At 44.2% G+C, this 21,549-nt stretch overlaps 1 protein-coding gene across 4 annotated transcripts in view; it reads left to right on the forward strand.

Moving 5' to 3' along the window:
• Positions 1–21,549, forward strand: part of LOC123481242 (septin-9-like) — a 45,811-nt gene that overhangs the window by 12,158 nt on the left and 12,104 nt on the right. The window contains exons 1-2 of one of the 4 annotated variants that reach the window (XM_045217248.1): positions 1,193–1,293; positions 20,691–20,867. In XM_045217248.1, coding sequence (XP_045073183.1) covers positions 1,242–1,293; positions 20,691–20,867 — 229 coding nt within the window. In that variant the 5' untranslated portion in view covers positions 1,193–1,241. Of the gene's footprint in view, positions 1–1,192; positions 1,294–7,665; positions 7,747–19,833; positions 19,990–20,690; positions 20,868–21,549 lie in introns of those variants that run through there. The other 3 variants (XM_045217249.1, XM_045217250.1, XM_045217251.1) reach the window with 3 other exon arrangements.

Consider the following 21,549-nt stretch of genomic DNA (forward strand, 5'->3'; position numbering starts at 1 on the left):
TCCTTGCTGATGCTCACTTTACATTGAGGTGAATAAGACCACTCCATAATGAAGTCATCATTTCACCCATTGACACATGGTACAGTGCCTCGAGGTGTGTTTGACAGGGGTAATATTATGACTAGTCTTAAACCCTAATCCTCTCTGAACAGCCCTAGATCAAACAACACTGGATTAGCCTTACACACACATACACATACACACACACACACACAGTGCTTACTTGCCTGACTGGCTTCTCACCTCCATGGTGAACAGCTAGTCCTCTATTGCCTAAACACAGCTAACACCGCTACATTGGGAGTCATTATCCTGTGGAAGTAGCTAGCTTTGTCAATTTAGCTAAAATAGCTTGGCTCAGAGGAACTCTGGGTGAACTTTCACCTTTACGATGTGTAGAGCGTTGTACTCAGTGATGGGACGTAGGGGAGAGAAGACATGGAGGAGAGTAGGAGATGGGAACAAGGAAGAGCAGCTGAAGATTTAGGGGAAAGGGGCAACATTACTGCCTCTGATAGTATGCAGTGTTGGTTAACTACGTGAAGTCATTGCATTGTAGACAAAATGTAGAGGCCGCTTTGAGTACAGTAGTACACGTCTACAATTAGTCGTATTCTCCCTTTCTAGACTGTACTGACATGTCTTTTAGAAAGAGGATACACCATCATTTAAATCATCAAACTTTACAGTAAATCTATCATTGGAAAAACCATTGACAACTTGTCATGTTATGACTAGATCTTTTAGTCTTCATTTAGTCGAACACTGATAAACTCTCTCTCTGTCTCTCCCAGTACAGCACATGGCAAGGTTTCTATTATGGATAATTATCATCATAACTATGGGAGGTTTTCTGGAACCACCGCACAGAGAGAAAGTAGGTAATCACAGAGTCCCGTCTTCCTCTCTTACTTCTTCTCCATTCCAAGCTGAGTCATCCGACTCCCCCTAGCATTCCAGCTGGAATTAGGGGCAGGGATTCCCCCGGAAGGCCGATGTGATCCGTGGAGCTCTGTTTATTGTTCAGTCTTGAGGCTCCGGGTTAGGAACGTCGAGTTGGGAACGTCGGGAAGAGGGAGAGTTACAGAAACTGTGCATTAGATCCCAAGCGCTCCCAGGCACTCCCAGCTGTCACACTGAAGAGTTTAGGTTTGGGAAGCAGTTGGGAATTTTAATTTTTTTACTTCCACGTCAGAATAGTCTGTACTGTGGTGATTCGACTGGGACTGCGATTGGAAGACATGGCTGCATGTGGTGCAGAGATGCACATTAACCCTGAGATGGAGATCCTCTGTGAGTATGGCTGTTGGCCTGCATCCCAAATGGCACCCTATTCCTTCTATAGTGCACTACTTTTGACCAGGGTCCATAGGGATCTGGTCAAAAGTAGTGCACTATGTAGGGAATAGGGTGTCATTTGGGATGCAGACTTGGTGAAGGGGGGCCTTGAGACATAACTGGGGTGACTGAGACAACTGGTTTCTATTAAGGCCAATCAGGGCTACATGATGTTTAACTCTACTTTAGACGCTGAGGAAGTGGAAAGGCATTCAGGGACTTCCCAATATGCTTTTTAAAGTTCCTCTTCTCCCCCTAAAACCTGCATTGATTTCTCTCTCCCTGAAGTCTTGTTTTATCGTCTGTGTTGTTTTGTGCTACTCTTGTATGTTGCATTAAGGCTCCATGTCCACAGTTAAGTTATGTATCACTAAGAATGTCCTTGATTCGATAGTGGACTGAATAGTTTGTGTATTTACACAGTATGTGTTATGTCTGAGTCTGCATACTTCTAATGTGGGATTGATTAAATCCTTATACATGCTAGCCTTTCAGTAAAGCAGACTCAACAGATCTCTCTCTCGCTTCTATCATCTATCTATCTCTGGGAGTTATTAGGCTAGTTAGGTAACACAGCTGGGAAGTGTTTTAACACTGTAAAACTGAGGGGAAACAATCCACTAGATAAACACCTTTGGCTAAAACAAACCTCCGACCACAAATTCCGATAGTTTATTTACTTTGCGGCCGCTGTTCAAACAACAGGCGCACGGGCCCTTCAAGAGAGAGTATGTGTGTGTGTATATACCCTCAAGAGTACAGAAAAGTGTGGATGAAAGCAAACAAGGCCAGGGTTACGGTAACCTTGAAGAGCAACATACAAGCTGAGGTCTGAGATGTGTCAGGAGCAGAGTTGGAGGGATCGTGTAGCGTTGCTGGAGTGAGCACAGTTCCTGAGGGAGTAGTACAGTGTGTATATGGAGGAGGATTAGAAATTAACTTCATGTCTTCAGGGTGGAGAGAGAAGAACAAGTAGGGCTAGGGAGTTTCCTGACCATGTGACTAGGGTCAGAGTTTATCCTGCTGAGGTCACACAGTCAGGAATAAGTCTGTCCCTAAAATGAACTCTAAACTGGCCTTTTTCTGTCAATACCATGTCTCCTATGTCTGCCATGAGATTATGGGTTCATCTCAATAGTGTTAAGGGGCTACCTCTCTCCGTCTGCTTTCCTTCACCTGCACTGATCTAATCCTAGTGGGAATTTGCTATCACTTATCCGGTTCCCTCAGATGAGTGTGGACGAAGAGAAGGAGACGAGGAGAGGAAGCCACTTTGGACTAGAGAGATGCACCCAGGCCTTAGATGTTTTCATCTGGTTGCATGCGTCCTCACATGCTGTCTCCATCTGCACCACAGGGGAGCAGAGCAGCCTCGGGTACAGCTCAACAGGAAGTCGCTTGTCTTCTCTCCTTCCCTGATCCCAGATGTTCTCTCCCTCCTCCTCCTCTGTCCTTCTTTATCCCTTCTTCATCCCTTCTTCCATCTCTCTGGGTGGGAGGCTGTATGTCTGTGTGAGTCAATCTCTCTGCTGAGTCATTGAGGTGACTTGGCTAATCAACTCCATGTGTTCTAATCACTGTGTGGGCCTCCTCCAATCAGACCTGACCTCTTGTCCAATCAGAGAGCTCCCTCTGGGGGTTGAGCCTGCATGGGTCTCCGGTTGCCTGTTCGGCCCACACAGTTTGATGTGATTATAGAGCTGGCCTCAAAATGGCTCCAGAAGTGGGGTAAATGACAACACAAACAGAATGACAAACAAACAAAGCTCTGGAGAGACGTTCAGCCAACAGAGCAACAGCTGCCAAAGAGCTGGGTCATTTAATAAGGTTCTGGCACAATAATTCCAATGTTTGTTTGCAACTGCAAAACAAGGAAGTGGCTCTAGGGTCTCATCTCGTTATCATGGCGTATAATCAAGATAAGGAAGGAAGTCTGAATGTGATTTCTCACCACAGAGCTTTCTTTGCCAAAAAAGGTTTCGAGATTAGCTAAATGGCAGAAAGGTGGACGGAGAAGTGCTATGGTTATGAGCGTACAGTAGTAAGCGGAGAATGCCTGTTCTAGGACTATTTCTATGGGCCAGCGACTTAGTTATTTTGAGATGAATTGGAGCACTGAAATAGACTCAGTCAATGAGCAAAGCTTGAGTTCCAATTTGGATTTGCTTTCCACAGGACTAAGAATGTATGGAGTCATTGATTGTACATGTGATCTCTGGGTTCTCACAAGACGAAGGAGACCAACAAACAAACGACTTGTGTTGCAGTGTTGAGATTCTTCAAATAGCCCCCCTTTGCCTTGATGACAGCTTTGCACACTCTTGGCATTATCTCAACCAGCTTCACCTGGAATGCTTTTTCCAACAGTCTTGAAGGAGTTCCCACATATGCCGACCACTTGCTAGCTGCTTTTCCTTCACTCTGCCGTCCGACTCATCGCATACCATCTCAATTGGGTTGAGGTTGGGGGGATTGTGGAGGCCAGGTAATCTGATGCAGCACTCCATCACTCTCCTTCTTGGTAAAATAGCCCTTGCACAGCCTGGAGGTGTGTTAGGTCATTGTCCTGTTGAAAAACAAATTATAGTCCCACTAAGCGCAAAACCAGATGGGATGGTGTATCACTGCAGAAGTGTGGTAGCCATGCTGGTTAAGTGTGCCTTGAATTCTAAATAAATCACAGACAGTGTCACCAGCAAAGCACCATAACACCTCCTCCTCCATGCTTTACGGAGGGAACTACACATGCAGAGATCATCCATTCACCCACACCGTGTCTCACAAAGACACGGCGGTTGGAACCAAAAATCTCCAATTTGGGACTCCAGACCAAAGGACAAATTTCCACAGTCCATGCTCGGGTTTGGGCCCAAGAATGGGTAGGGTTTTTGCGGACCAGAAGGGATTCACACACGAACAGTGATGTTGAGATGTGTGTGATTGACCCTGTGAAGCATTTATTTGGGCTGCAATTTCTGAGGCTGGTAACTCTAATGAACTTATCCTCTGCAGCAGAGGTGACTCTCGGTCTTCCATTCCTGTGGCGGTCCTCATGAGAGCCAGTTTCATCATAGCGCTTTGATGGTTTTTGCGACTGCACTTGAAAAAACTTTCAAAGTTCTTGAAATTTTCCGTACTGACTGACCTTCATGTCTTAAAGTAATGATGGACTGTTGTTTCTCTTTGCTTATTTGAGCTGTTCTTGCCATAATATGGACTTGTTCTTTTACCAAATAGGGCTGTCTTCTGTATACCCCCCTACGATGTCACAACACAACTTGATTGGCTCAAACGCATTATGAAGGAAATAAATTCCACAAATTACCTTTTAAGAAGGCACACCTGTTAATTGAAATGCATTCCAGGTGACTACCCCATGAAGCTGGTTGAGAGAATGCCAAGAGTGTGCAAAGCTGTCATCAAGGCAAAGGGTGGCTATTTGAAGAATCAAAAAAAAATCTATTTTGATTTGTTTAACACTTTTTTGGTTACTACATGATTCCATATGTGTTATTTCATAGTTTTGATGTCTTCACTATTATTCTACAATGTAAAAAATAGTAAAAATAAAGAAAAACCCTTGAATGAGTAGGTGTGTCCAAAACCTTTGACTGGTGGTGTATATATTTTTTGTAGAATAAACTGACACACTAATATTGTATTCCTAATAGAGCCTCAATTGAAGAGCATGCAGGTGATGATCTGTATTAGTTCAGTAGGACTGCTCTCTCATATCTATCTCTCACTGAGACCGGATGCCTATAGGGCCAGGTGCACAAACCATGTGGTCCAATACATACACAAACCACCGAAACCATGACAGGAAGGAAGCGTTTGTGCTGAATATGAGAACATATTGGGCCTCTCATCAGCTTGCAAATGTGGAAAAAAGCTTGTTAAGTGCAGTACAGAGATGTTTCTCTTTCCTTCTTTCCACCCGCTTGTGATAAAACAAATGATCTCTTAATTCCAGTAATCGGATAAGAAGGAAGCGTGTTGTTTCAGCATTGAAGGGATTGTGTCTTTCATAGTGTGTGAATGCAGATTTATGATAGACACAATTCCACAGATATTGCATGGATAGGCGTACGCAACAAGTGAATGTAGCTATGAAACCAAAAGAAAATACCACACTGATGTCTTTCACAGTGTATGTAGACATAAGATAAAGACATACAGTGAGGGAAAAAAGTATTTGATCGGATTTTGAAAGTTTGCCCACTGACAAATAAATGATCAGTCTATAATTTTAATGGTATGTTTATTTGAGCAGTGAGAGACAGAATAACAACAAAAAAATCCTGGAAAAACGAATGTAAAAATGTTATAGATTGATTTGCATTGTAATGAGGGAAATAAGTATTTGACCCTCTGCAAAACATGACTAATTGGTGGCAAAACCCCTGTTGGCAATCACAGAGGTCAGACGTTTTGTAGTTGGCCACCAGGTTTGCACACATCTCAGGAGGGATTTGTCCCACTCCTGAGATCCCTCCAAGTCATTAAGGTTTCGAGGAGTTGAACTCGAACCTCAGCCCCCTCCACAGATTTTTATGGGATTAAGGTCTGGAGACTGGCTAGGCCACCAGGACCTTAATGTGCTTCTTCTTGAGCCACTCCTTGTTGCCTTGGCGGTGTTTGAGTATTGTATGCTGGAATACCCATCCACGACTCCATTTTCAATGCCCTGACTGAGGGAAGGAGGTTTCACAAGATTGACGTACATGGCCGGCCCATCGTCTTGATGGGGAAGTGCGTCCCCTTAGCAGAAAAACACCCCCAAAGCATAAGGTTTCCACCTCCATGTTTGACAGTGGGGATGGTGTTTGGAGGTATAGGCAGCATTCCCCCCCCTCCAAACACGGCGAGGTGAGTTGATGCCAAAGAGCCCGATTTTGGTCCATCTGACCACAACACTTTCACCCAGTTCTCTTCTGAATTATTCAGATGTTCATTGGCAAACTTCAGATGGGCATGTATAGTGTTTTGAGCAGGGGGATCTTGCGGGCGCTGCAGGATTTAGCCTTCACGGCGAGTGGTTAGAATGTTTTTGGGATATGGTCCCAGCTGCCTTGAGATCATTGACAAATTCTAGTGGGGATTCTCACCTATGATCATTGCAACTCCACAAGGTGAGATCTTGCATGGAGCCAGGCCGAGGGAGATTGACAGTTATTTTGTGTTTCTTCATTTGCGAATAATCGCACCAACTGTTGTCACCTTCTTACCAAGTGTTGGGATGGTTTGTAGCCCATTCAGCCTGTGTAGGTCTACAATCGTCGAATCCTTGGAGAGCCTGGTTTGGATGGGGAGAGTGGAATTGATTGATTGATTGCGTGGAAGAGTGTGAACGAGCAGAAATCTTTCGATTGAGAGGGGGTCAAATACTTTATTTCCCATTAAAAATGCAAATCAATTTAAACATTTTGAATGTTTTCGGATTTTGTGTATTGTCTCCCACTGTTCAAATAAACCTAACATTAAAATTATAGACTGATCATGTCTTTGTCAGTGGGCAAACGTACAAAATCAGCAGGGGATAAATAATTTTTCCTCACTGTAGCTCACAGATATTGCATGCAACAAGTGAACGTATGAGACCAAAAGAGAATCAGACGTTGTACTCTTATACAATTCATAATGTTTGAATTACAGTCTACAGAGCTGTTTTCCATAGAATGTTTCATGCTGAGTCTGATGACTCTATGGGATGGTATTCATTTGTTATCTGGGACATATTCCTTTAGTCATGGGGCTGTATGAGGCAGGCATTAATGTGATGGAGACTCATTGTAGCCCCGGAGGAGAAAGAGACAGGATGAGAGATGACCCAGTGTCCTCCTCACAGTACACACACAGTACATCATGAACACTGCGCGCACACACACACACACACACACAGACATACAGGGAGAGACACACGGCACTGAGCATTGGGAGGGAAGGGACAGATGGACATAAACACACATACTCACTCTTTCACTGAATACACATTTGTTCAATTTCTTTCTCCATTTTAAGCACATGCATACTGTCACAGAGAAATGTTCTCTCCAATCTTTCCGTTTCCACCTCTTACACTAAACACACACTACATTTTTCTGTCAAACGCATACACCCCTTTCTCTCCATTCCTCATATATATGCACTCTTAAAACACACTCCTTTCCTCCTATTTCCAACTGGCCCCCCCTGCACACACACACACACACTCACTCACTCTCCCTGTGTCCAGCACATTTACAATGCTCTCCATTCAACTCTCCCTGAATGAGGGGTGTGGAATGCCTGCTGCTGGCCTGCTGGGGTGTGGAGTGGTGGGTCATGTGACCGGGCTGTGGGGGCGGGGCCTGGGAGCAGCAGCAGAGATCAGGGTGGTTGAGAGGAAAGAGAGAAAGAGAGGCTTGGGTGAGTGTCTCTTGTTTTCTGTTCATTCATAACATGCTACTTGTTTCTCTGATTGTGTGGGATTTCCTTTTGTAGAGAGGCTGTGGAGGAGTGATAGAAAGGGAAAGAGGGGGATGAGGGAAAGAGAGGGATGACGGGGTTGTTCAATGTTTGTGTGTGTGTCAAAGTTAGTTTGCCAGGTGTCCTGTCTGGACGGGGTTTTGGAGCTGAAGCGTGTAGTGTGTGTGAGCTGTATTTGTCAGGGCTTGGAACAGTGTAATAATAATATGCAGACCAGAACTTGCAGTGGTGTTCTTTTTCTATCTTTCTTTCTCTTGTTCCATTGTGCTTTCGGAAGTCTTGTTACCCCCCCCCCCCCTCCTCTGTCTTCTCCCCCTTGTCTCTTTCCTTTGTGTGCTCGGTTCCATTCAGCTTGAATAATCAATCTGCTAAAATGGATGGGGGGAGTATTTATTGACCAATCATGTTAGTCCTAGTTGCTCCCTGTGTCTCGTGTTTTAAGGTCACTGGTATGTGTCTCTTATTTTTTTCAGTTCCCCTTTTTTTATTAAATTTCTCCCATCAGGGATCGTTCTAGCTTGACTTTGATCCATTGCAGTGGATTAGTAAGTAAGATGTAGAGGCCAACTTTTCAACATGATTTAATTTTGGCAACCCCATGCTTCTGCTCACTGGTGGATTGCTGTAGCAAGTTCAAGGTGAGTTGAAGCGTCAGGCCACATTTTCTGCATGAGACTTTCTTCAATGGAAGATCGGACCATTCCTTACAACCCACCCCCAGCCCCTCCTCTTCCTCCTGCTTCACTTGCCTCCCAAAAAAGAAAGAACCACGTTTGTGCCCCATCTTATGTGACTGACCATGTTCGGTTCCCTGTTTCTGCTGTTGAAATATCAGCCATATTGCTTCTATTTGCAGTAGTTCCAGTTTTTGGTCACATGACCTCAATTTTACCCAGCATTCAACAGGTTGTATTGACACAATCCACCAATAGACAACTATCATTGAAGAAAGTAGAACAAGAAGCAGCAGTGTAACTTTCTGCTCCAGTTGTTGTCGTCAAACCATAGTACACGTCAGAGATATTCTAGATGTCCTTGCCTTGGGGTGTTAGCCACACTGTATCCCTATATGGCCAAGGAGGGAGACTGTTAGCTTAACTGCGTGCAGTTAACGTGTGTGTGTGTGTGCGCGCGCGCATAACAACTATGCAGCAAAGACAAGAAAACTGGTCTCAGCACCAGTGTAACAGATGTGATCGTACTTTGTAACTGCCCAGCCAGCGGTCCCAGTTGATTGGTGTTTATTCTGACGATAGACACAAGGAAGCGTGTTAAATATGCAAGACAACTGTATGTTGATGGCTGTAGATTAGTGATTCGTCGCTTGCATGTCAATATCAGACTGGGTATTTTGTAATCAAACATCATAACAATGACAAAAACAGTACAAAATACAATACATTTAAGGACCTGACGATAGACACAAGGAAGCACATTAGATGTGCAGGACACAGTATGTTGATGGCTGTAGATTCATGATTCGTCTGTTAGCATGGAAATAACTGTGAATTAGCAGGGGCTAATCTCGAGCTAGCTAACTCACTCATACAGCAATAACATAAAAGCACATCCCAGACTTCTGGCCAATATCTAACAGGTACCGTACACATATACACTGAGTATACCACACATTAGGAACACCTTCCTACTATTGAGTTGCACCCCCTTTTGCCATCAGAACAGCCTCAATTCATTGGGGGCATGGACTCTACAAAGTGTCGAAAGCGTTTCACAAGGATTCTGGCCAATGTTGACTCCAATGCTTCCCACAGTTGGCAAGTTGGCTGAATGTCCTTTGGGTGGTGGACCATTCTTGATACACATGGGAAACTGTTGAGTGTGAGAAACCCAGCAGCGTTGCAGTTCTTGACACAAACTGGTGCTACCATAACCCGTTCAAAGGCACTTAAAAATTGTTGTCTTTCCCATTCACCCTCTGAATGGCAGACATACACAATCCATGTCTCAATTGTCTCAAGGCTTAAAAATCTATGATTTTATGTGGATTTAACAAGTGACATCAATAAGGGGTCATAGCTTTCACCTGTATTCACCTGGTCAGTCCATGTCATGGAAAGAGCAGGTGTTCTTAATGTTTTGTATACTCAGTGTATATACACATCAGGACATGAACTCGTACACATTGTAAATATGAAAATAAAGCAGTATTTCAGAACGTGACCTACCGCTTGCGGGTCAATATCAGACTGGGAAGAATTTACGCGATCTCCCTCTGACCTATGTCATAACACCTTATTGATATGTAAATGTCGTAGCCGCCGGCTGCGACTGGGAGACCCATGGGGTGGCGCACAATTGGCCCAGCGGGTAGGGGAGGGAATGGCCAGCAGGGATGTAGCTCAGTTGGTAGAGCATGGCGTTTGCAACGCCAGGGTTGTGCGTTCAATTCCCACGGGGGGCCAGTATGAAAAATATAAAAAATAATGTATGCACTCACTAACTGTAAGTCACTCTGGATAAGAGCGTATACTAAATGACTAAAATGTAAATGTAAAATGTAAATTCAACCAACCATTAGAAATACGTAAACATCGAATAGATATTTCTGCAGTGTCAAGTGGAAACATAACCAACCCTGTTACACGTGTTTAGTCCATCATTCATTATTTAAACACTGCTTTAGAGTAGGAGACACTGACATAATAAAAAAGTAATTAAGTTCTAATGTGTTTACAGGTTCAAGGCTAGCCGCTACGGTTATTAGCGATCAACACAATAAACCAACAGTTAATTAGCTACATTAGCCCACAAGGGAGTAGTTGCATTGTGATTACAATATAACTGTTCGCTAATGCGTCCACCATTGTTTCATGCTTTAGTTACTATTCAGCTCACAGGCAAGGTGGCAGGACTGAACGTGGGTCACACACTGTAACAAAACACTTTGCAACGGGAAAGCAAAAACCTGTGAATTAAAAAAAAGTTTTTCTCTCTACTGAGCCCGACCCTGTTCAGGTGATTCTCCTGGAGGTAGAGAGTCCTTAAGAGGTGGATCTGTGGCCTGTTATACCATAAACACCATAATGAATCGTATTCCTAAACATAGCCTTTCCTTTTCTCATCCAGGAGTCATGACAGACTCCTCTATTCCTCTATCTACCAGACCACACTGGGAGGTTGTTAACAGTACTGTTAGTGTATATGAGAGGTGGATGAAAGGAGGATGAGACAGGGGGGAGGGGAGGGAGGACGTGAGCAGGGAGGAACAGCAGACGTGTCATTTCCTGTTAGAGGTGACTGTTGCTGTCTGTGTGCCAGCGAGACAGCGAGGGGCCTGTGGCAGCATATGTACTGCAGGCTATAGGAACCGCCGTATGTCATCTACACAGAGTTATGATGACGACGACATGATAGGACGTCCATCATGATTGTTTTTAACAGTACTGGGTGATGGAGTACACGTGGTCCTCCTTTGTGTAGTGTTCGTAAACAACACATACTTGCACTCTATTGACTCCAAGTATCAATGAATCAGTTTGGATGATTTTACGAGGAATAGCTTCTGGGTTATGTGTATCCTTTGACTGACATGAAACTAACATCTTTCAGGATTAGCCAGTCATTGCAGCTGTCATTAATTTCTCAGTGCTCTCTATAGATCAGAATTGGAGACTATTAGGTCTACCTCTGGTGTAACAGGATTTCTTTATTTGATTCCTATATGTCCGGTTTGCTGGCCTCCTCTGTTTATGCTGTCTGAAGGATACAGCCAACAGTCTGTTTGAACCCGGTTGTGTGATTACTCTTACGTAGTGGAATATGTTCAGGTCATTAACATGGAAATTAGATAAATGTTTCTGGCCCTGTAGAACACCCTTCTTAGCAGATATGAGCAAACAACTTGATTAATGTCCAGACATCTGTAAACCCTTTTTTCTCAAGTCTATTTAAGCCCCCTATTAATGCTTAAAGGAATATTAATTTGACTATTGTGGTTGTTTTTGGCCTTGGGAGAGATCATAATTGCATTTCTTCCAATACCAAAATGTGTGGAAATATAAAGGGGGCAACTGGCTAATAAAACTAATTGGAAACACATTTTTATGTGTAGCTAATTGCAGCACACGCGGGCACGAAATGAAACAAGTATCTTGGAAAGATATTCCCCACCATATCGTCTCAGTCCTCGTCTCAGGCCACCGTATCGTCACAGGCCTCCGCTCTGAACGTAATTACATTTTCCTCTAATAAGGAAGACTAACAGTTTTCAGTGGGGATACAATATTTTTCAAACCACCCAACTCCTTCCCACTTCATACTTGGTGGTTGTGTGATTTATAGTTCTGCAGTCTACCATGTTCCCACTGCCATACACCAGTTCCCCCAGTTCCCGATAATGCTGCTATGAACCATTCTGTGGCTGGGTTCTTTTGAGTCTCTCTTCCCTCTTCCTTAGAGGCCTGGAGGGTTTTAAAGTGTTGTGGTAGGTATGTGACTTAAAGCAGCTGGTTCCCACACAGTGTCCGCCATGGCACTCAACAACACAATAATGGCTGCACTTATGCCGGGCCTTCCTCTTCTCTCTCATTTACTCCATCTCTAGTTGACATCTCTTTCTCTCTCTCTCTCTCTCTCTCTCTCTCTCTCTCTCTCTCTCTCTCTCTCTCTCTCTCTCTCTCTCTCTCTCTCTGTCTCTCTTTCACCTTCTCATTGTCTTGTAGCACGGACCTCTCTCCTCCTTTATATTTTCCTCAACTTTGTTTCCTTCTCTCCATCTTTCTCTCACTCTGTCACTGTATTTACAGCATGGGCCTGCCTCCCCTCTCAGATGTTCTCTCCATTTTCTCCCTCCATCCCTCACTCTCTCACTCTGTCACGGCCTCTTTGGTGGGTAAAGGGGAAAGGTCATTATCTTTGTGTTCCTGTGTGGAAAGCTGTCTTTTAACACCATCTGCTTTGGGCCGCGCATGGCCAAAGGTCACATTCTCAGGGGGCCGACGAGCAACGGCAGGAGTGAAAGACGAAGTGAGCCGGTAGCATTCTTCACCCACCTTCATCTGAAGCGGTGGTGTGTGTATGTGTGAGGGGGCAGGGGGAGTGCTTCTGTGTGTGTGTGTCCACGGTTCTATTCTTCAAGCCCACTGTATCGCCTGCCACGGTGTTATTGCAGTAAAGAGACACGTTGACTTTCTTAATCAGCTGGTTCCCTTTGGTTCAAAGGACGGATGGGAGATTGAGTGAGTGGGATATCCTCTTGGATGTACACTACAGGACAGTTACGTATATCCTCCTACTGTACCTAGCCTCACCTCTACTGACTGTTCCAGCCTTCCATTGACCCCCAGTTGTTTACCAACCCAAACATTACCTATTTATCTCCAACACACAGTTCACCCTTCCTGTATTATACTTAATGCTAAAATGTTTATTCTATTCTACTGAGCCATTTACTTTATTTGTATTTTTTATTATTTCTTATTTTTGCATTGTTGAAGGAACCTGCAAGTAAGCCTTTCGTTGGACGGTGTATACCATGTTTATCCTGTGCATACGACTAATAAAACTTGGAACATGAAACACAGTACTTTACTTAGTCCTCTTGGGAAACAGGGTGTCCATCATTGCTCTCCACTCTTTTCTGCTCAAGGACTTTTACAGTATACAGCATGGGTTTAACCAACAGGAGTAGTTTCCAGTGGTTGCCAGATATCTCCTACCTTAGAATCTGAAGGTTTCTTGATACCCAAGTTCAATCAAGTACAGGTCTAAGTGAATGAACAACAGAGACCGAATGCAATATGGAATGTTATTAAATAGTTTGGGGTATGCTAATGACAGGTGGCCCTTTGCTGGGCAGCTGGCATCGAACGCGGAAAGGAGTTCCAATGACGGGCCTCACGGTTATTATAACTGGTGGTGGGGAGGTGGATGGTTGTCAAACTGTTGCTGAAAACCAGCAAGTGAAAGAACATGGGTAAGTTGACATATAAATACATCCCAAGATTTACACCCCTTGGTTGAAAGAGGAAAGTGATAATTGCAAGAGTGAGCCCATAGGTTAAACAGCTAGCGTGTGGAATGTGTATCATTGTGCCGTGCTTATAGGCTATAAGGTCAATAGGTGAATGACATTCTGCACATGGCTAATAGGAAGAGGAGAAGAATGAGATGCTGATGATACGTTTCTATTCATTCCCACTAGGCCCGAATAATAGGAAACCGAGTGAATTATGTTATGCTGCTTGAAGTTAAACCAGCATTCAGACCAGCCTTCCTGATTTGAACTTTCGTAAATGACTTTACAATACTGTACTCTATGTAGTCTAGAATTCCTCTTGCACGCGTGTCTTGTACAGTAATCTATACAGAGGATGAGGTGCTCCTATTGCAGTAGTCTCTATTGCTCTATGTCCAATAGTAGGATCCGGTGCCCTCCTGCCGTGCCTGTCCGTCAGCCCTCTCTCCCACACTGCCCCATGTAATCCGACTATCCATATATCTGCTCAAGACAGCAGAATGCTTAACGATCGCTTCCTCCTCAAGAGAGAGACAGCCGCCAAATCTATGGAAATGTCATCTCCTGTAAAAGAGAGGGAGCGAGAGGGGGAAGGGGTGAGCGAGAGAGATGGAGGGAGAGAGAGAGTCTGACCATTTGGTCGGTACAGGGCTGAGACCCTAGCCTCATCACAGATCTGTTTGTGCTGTCTTGCCAAGTCCTGGCGTGACATTGACACAAATGGAATTGGCAAGATGGAACAAACAGATCTGGGACCAGGCTACTGGGACACAAGGTCACCCCCTACGAACTGGGACTTTAAAAGAGCAGACCGTGTTGTTAAGGGGATCAGTAACGGTGTGTGACCAAGAAGCGGATGATGCCTAGGCTTCCTCCCAAAGCCCAAACAGAGAGGCATGACATCCTTGGCATCCATGTGCTAGAGGGTTGAAGAGGAGGCATAGACTGTCTCTAATCTGAGCCATGCAAATAGGATCTGTCACAATGTGTGTTTCACCAATTATGAGGAAGCAGCTGAACTGGTGTGATCTCCTCAGAAGTCCAGAGACCTTCAAACTGGATTGGATGACTGGTGCTGTAGAGTTCAAATTTTTTATGAACCGTTGTCTTGTGAAGAGAGGAGGACATGTGGTCCTGGTCCAGATCTCTCTCTTTCTCTCCCACAGACCAGTCCTGATGGACCAGCTCAATCATTGACCACACAATTTAAACAGCATGGCCCAACATCAGGCCAAATTACACGTTGTGCATGAGATTAATCATTGTCATGGTCTCTCTCCTCCATTTTCCCCTTACTTCTCTGTGGTATCCAGAGTTCTGCTGTCATCAAAGGTTGGATTTGCCTCAAAGAAGGGAGAAAAACAAACACTTTGTCATATCATTCACAACAGAAAGGCAACTAAAGAGGTTGTGGTTTAAATTGGAAAGGTTCTGGAGTTTCCTATTGGTTTTTTACGCGTTTTGAATAAGGTTCCGCCAAATTGTATTACAGTATATTCAATATATTAAAACCAAAACAAACCGAAAGCACAGCTCTCCGCAAACAACCAACCCATTGTTTCATAACTCTACAAACAAGTTTGAATGAAATTCATAATATGAATTACACTCTTTGAATATTGTATTTGGGTCAGGATGTGCCTGATATTATGAATATTTGAATGGCAGAATGAAAGCAGAACAATATTTGGTTATGGGTGTATGTAAATCAGTAAGGGATCCTCCGGTGCAGACTGTGGGCGGATTGTATCCGAATGGGATGTGGGAGAGATTCCGGAGAGAGAGAACATTCCTTTGGGAACGCCGTGTTGGCTGGCCAGGAGCACCGGGTGGGCAAAGGGTGCATTTAGGGTAAGGGGATTGCTTTTCAACGAGCAGAATTTGAATTTCAGTTCACTGACTGGATTACTGACTGAATTGAATTGGTATTGAACCCAACCCTTGAGGGGAGTGGGGAATGTGGTGGCTGTGCTTTTTAAGATGGAGGTTTGTGGTTTGAAACTCTATAGTAGTACTAGTGCAACACTGCTGTCAGTTGCCATTATTAACAGGGAAATTGGGGGATTATGTTTAAGGTCTTGAAATGGTCAGTGTAGTTATCATTTGAAATGAATCAGAAGTGCTATCAGATGTTGAAATGTTGTATCATATATATTTATTTTTTTAACACGTTGACCTTTATAGTCTTCAGGTGGCATATGAGTTGATACATTTCACATTGATGTCTCTTTCGCTGTCTCGTCTAGGCCTCTTCCGTTGTGTCTCTACTGACAAACAGGAAACCATGAATCTACCACCGAGCCTGAAACCTTATGTATGGGGTTGAAAAATGTAGCTCATGCTCAATCTCTACTAGAAAACACAGATTTACATATCTCTGTATGAGCCCATATTCTCATTCACATTCATTATACATGACAGTAAAGAGGTTAGATGTGGCACACAGACACTGGTACCATCCCATACCCTAGCCATAACCACCAGAAATGCGGTCACCTACCATACTATGTAGCATGATTAGCTTTCAACATTCAGATCTCAACCTCTTCATTACACAAGATAATTCAACTTCTAAACATCTTATTTCCACCCTTATCCTTTCATGTCTTTTAAATAGAATCCTCCTCATTTGACCAAGGTGCTGGGTCTCCATATGGTCCACATTGATCTAGGATGAGTGTAATGAACCAGTGTTTAGATGAATCAGAGGTGTTTCTCAATGGAGCGAATCTGGATGTGGAGTCTGGAAACAGCAGCTCTTAGGGTCTCGTCCATTCCTTCATTCATCCATGCAAGGAAAAGGAGGATGGACTGAACCTTTAAACTCAGCTATGTCCATTCAGGAAAGCGCCACGTTCTCTCCGTTAATACTTCAATCTCTTTTCACACTCAAGTCAGAAATGTCAGTTAGCCTTTTTTCGACCCCAGTCATAACAGTTGTCTGTTTTCAGAGTTCTGGTAAACACTGTGTTTGGTAGTCAGTTTGAAGTGTTAATAAGTGGAGAAAATGCTTTGATGTTGTGTTTATGAGGGTTCATTCTGGGGTCAGCTAGGCATAGGTTTTTACAGGTCAAATATCTTATTTCATTTGAATAAGCAACAGCTGCTTTGTTGGGCTTAGGGGGCCCTTCGTCTTCACTTTGGATGCAACGTGTATTGGAGGGAGCTTCACATCAAATTAGGTTCATTAGCGTGAGCTAAGTTTAGAATGTGTAGTAGTCATATTTTCACTGGTCAGTTTTAATCAGGTGATTCAGCCAGAGATGTCTGACTGTCTGTACCCAGCATGCTTCAAAGGCTACCAGTGCTCTGTAGAACAATGTTTACGCCTGGCCGCTATTCTGACTCATAAAAGGAAGGCAACGCTTTCTATAAAAGTTTGATGGTGCCCCATTTATTGGATCTTCAAATGCCAATGTTGTTTTTCTTGTAGATCATACATGATGAGGAAGGGTCCTTGGAAGGTGAAATGTTTCTGGCTAGGCCTAAGGCCAGACTAGGCTAGAGATGAGACAAGAAGTGGACATTATCAGTGGTTGAGGAGAGCGAAACTGATCGTTCTCTTCTGTTGTGCCAGTCAAACAGGAACAGAGAATTCAGACCGCTGTTTAAGCCTGAGTAACGTTACTGCCATCTGCACCCTTTTTCTCCTCTCTGTGTGGTGTGTTTTGTGTGTGTGTGTGTGTGTGTGTGTGTGTGTGTGTGTGTGTTGTCTCTATTCTTAGAGAACACAGACGTTACCCACCAGATGGCACAGGGGGAGCTGGCATTGTGGTACCCAGGGGTGGGATGGCTTATAGACCCTTAATATGTCATTAGTGCCTGTTTGTATCCTGTCTCTTTCTCAGAGAGGCTGCCTCCTACGCAGTAGGGTCCTTACTCTTTTATTTATTTGATTTAACCCTTATTTTACCAGGGAAGTTGACTGAGAACACATTCTCATTTACAGCAACGACCTGGGGAATAGTTACAGGGGGGAGGAGGGGGGATGAATGATCCAATTGGAAGCTAGGGGGGGTAGGCCAGATTGGGAATTTAGCCAGGACACCCCTACTCTTACAATAAGTGCCATGGGATCTTTAGTGACCACAGACAGTCAGTACACCCGTTTAAAGTCCCATCCGAAAGACAGCACCTTACACTGGGCAATGTCTCCAATCACTGCCCTGGGGCACTGGGATATATTTATTTGACCAGAGGAAAGAGTGCTTCTTACTGGCCCTCCAACACCACTTCCAGCAGCATATGGTCTCCCATCCAGGGACGAACCAGGACCAATCCCGGCTTAGCTTCAGAGGCATGCCAGCAATGGGATGCAGGGTGGTATGCTGCTGAGACACGCTCTACCGAGACATGCTACACACACACACACACACACACACCCTGCCAGATGTGCACATGACACCATAACATCAACACAGGCCCTGTACATGCCATTGTGTCATGCTGTATCTCCCTTTTACCATCAAATGAGCACTATGTGTGTTCTTCTACATCTTATTCCCACTACAGGGGATTGTCTGTTCTCACATATACAGTAGGGGCTAATGCGGTTTCAACCGACCAAAGGGTTCACATTTCCCCATTTGATAGAATGTTTAATGTCAGAGTTTTAATGTAAGCTTAATGAAGAATCATAAAGAAGTTGAAGAGTGCTTTGCCGGTTGAGGGAATACAAAAACAAAACCTAATACTCTGACGGTGATGTGTATTGATTGATGACGGTAAAGAAGAATGGATTTTTCTTCTACAAAGTTCATGTTCCCAGGATGTTTCAGCCAAGCCGCTCTGTGGTATCTTAGCCTCCATCAATCATCACAGGGTCTGGGAAACTGAAGGTCGAGACTGCAGCTCCTCACAGATACTGGCTAGTGAAGGTGTGGTCCAACCCAACTGGCACCACCTACTCATTCTCTTCAGTTGTATTGTCTGACTATTCAGTTCAGAGATTCAGTCGTTCAGAGATTCTACTGGGAGTGGGAGTCCTACATTCTGGGATGAGTGTCTGAGTGGGTGGGTTTGGAAGGGTGTGTGGTCGGGAAGTGTGTGTAGGCGATGTATGCGCGTGTGGTAGTTACTGGACAAGGGTCCGGGTTCGGCCCTGAAATTATAGCTCTGTGTTTATTAACAGCACTTTTCCCAGGGCTTTCTTGTGGAAAGTTTACTACTTCCTAGTCAAAAGAAAGCTCATACTGTAATGGTTAAACAAAATGGTTACATATTGTGTAGAAAGCCATTGGAGAAGTTTCTATACATGGCATTGCATTTAGTGTCAGATCTGAGGCGTCATGTTTTATGGGCATACTCACAATTGTCGTTATCAGACTTGGACAGGAAATAAGGTGCAGTGTGACAATGACTTCCAGTGTGCAAGGTGAAACAAAACGCAACACTTTAATCATCAGACCCAGCAAGCTAAGGAGAGATACTGTTGTTCCTCTGCCAGAGATGGAGGTCTGTCTCTGTCAAAGCGAGAGGATGTGGATGCTAGTGTGATGAACAGGAAACCCAGAGACTGCGGTGAAGATTTCACTGTGAAGACAGATATGGCTGTTGATACTCATCCATATTCATCAGGTCAACAGGCACACTGCTACAGGAGCAGGGTGAGGTGGTTACAATGACATGTCACATACAGCTAGAGCTGACATTATCAAACGCAAAAGTGAGTTATACTTTCTCTCCTACTGTGAGTGTACTGTACTGTACAAACTACAATTTAAAGCACTGGAAACAACAGCCACATTTCCCCTTATCTGGAGTATGTTCATAGTGGTCTGTGATTACAGTATGTGCATTAGTCTTAAAGTTTGTCTGTGTATCTTCTGCTTGAGGGTTTGAATTCATTCACAGCAATTTTAGTGGCTGTGATATGTCTCTGTCTGTGATTTGGAGGGTCTGTAGACCTTGAGCAGCAGATAATACCACAGCACACTGTCAGAGGAGAAAACCCCCAACTGTTTCCTCCCATCCCGCCCGTGCTAACATGTGAGTGTGTGCGTGCGCCAGCGTGTATGCGTGTGTGTACATGCAACAGTTGAAAGCAGCTTGTTGTCTGTTCAGTAGGCTCGTCCCGACACTGCTTTGGCAGTTAGCCTTGCTACGATAGGCAGTCATACCTTCTCTTCAACAACTTTGGACTATTTTAGGTCTATTTCACTGTAGACTGTACCTTTCATCTACCTGCCTCCCAGTCACTCGCTCAGGTGAGTTGTAACTTGCAACTGCTACTCCTCTACAACAAGAATCTGTGTAACTTTTGTAGTCTGAAATATTGTGAGTACTACATCCACTTTACAGCTGCAGTTTGCCACCATTGTCCACCATAACACAGTAATTCACAAGTCTGAATCCAAACAAAATTAATGGCTATTGTAAAACACGCATGTATACAGTATCTTCAGATTTATGTGTCGTTGGGGAGAGGATGTGTTTTGTCCGCTGTTCTGTGTGTAATTTATTGGGCTATAGTCTCTATAGGTTGTTGGCTGCCTCACTCAGTTTAATTCCTGAGGGATCCGGATGCATCTATTTTATGTTGTTGTTTGAGTGACTTGTTCTGTGGCTACAGTTGGACTCTTGTTAGAGTCTGACTTATTGTGTGAGGTGGAGTTGACACTCATGTTGATGCTGCTGAAGCATGGCATCCACGACTCACCAAACATGCCACTACTGTTGACTAGAATCAGTTGAAGTTACATTTGTCTGGTGTAGTTTGAGTTCAGTACAGTTTGATATAACCAGCTGAAATTCAGTGAACAGTCGTGATATCTACTCTTCGATCAGCAGCTACAGTGACGAGTGAGATGGAAAAAATGAATCATAATGTTTCTCAGCATGGAACTCTCCTATTTACAATGTTCCATGCTGACACTGATCTCTCTCTCTCTCTCTCTCTCTCCATCAGGGTCAGAGTTCAATCCGAGCCACAGCAACATGTCCGCCCCACCACATCCGCACCCCCCTGCTAAGGGGGCATCAAATGGCGCTGGCGACTTCAGCTACGTGGGTATCGACGCCATCCTGGAGCAGATGAGGAGGAAGGCCATGAAACAGGGCTTTGAGCTCAACATCATGATTGTCGGTGAGTGGTGTTGAACAGTGAACACACACAAGCAAAACACACACACATGCAACACACACCATTTTGAGATCATGGTAGTGGATAAGTGGTGTTGAACCCACCCTTGAACACACACATCCTCAACATCACATCTGTTACATCTACCCATCGCCAGAGAGAGAGAGACACTTTCTTTTCTGTACACTGCATTTAAATGTTTTCAAAGCCAAACTGTCATTGGGAAATGAGCCTGGAGTGAGTGCTTGTTCTTCCAGGACTAACTAGCGTGAAACCCCATTTGGGAACCCTTACCCCGAGATTGGTACACACTACACATAGTGGCATGCATCCTTCAGTAGATAAAAGAAAGCTGTCAGGCAGAGAGATGGTGGAGTAATGATGCCTATTAATGTTGACCAGCTCTAGCACACTCTACTCTGTCCTCAGCTCACCACAGCTCGCGTGCGTGCGGCTCAGTCACCAGATCTCAACCCAATTGAACACTTATGGGAGATCCTGGAGCGGCGCCTGAGACAGCGTTTTCCACCACTATCAACAAAACACCAAATGATGGAATTTCTCGTGGAAGAATGGTGTCGCATCCCTCCAAATAGAGTTCCAGACACTTGTAGAATCTATGCCAAGGTGCATTGAAGCTGTTCTGGCTCGTGGTGGCCCAACGCCCTATTAAATACACTTTATG

Source organism: Coregonus clupeaformis, unplaced genomic scaffold, assembly GCF_020615455.1.
Source record: "Coregonus clupeaformis isolate EN_2021a unplaced genomic scaffold, ASM2061545v1 scaf0980, whole genome shotgun sequence".
Taxonomy (NCBI): domain Eukaryota; kingdom Metazoa; phylum Chordata; class Actinopteri; order Salmoniformes; family Salmonidae; genus Coregonus; species Coregonus clupeaformis.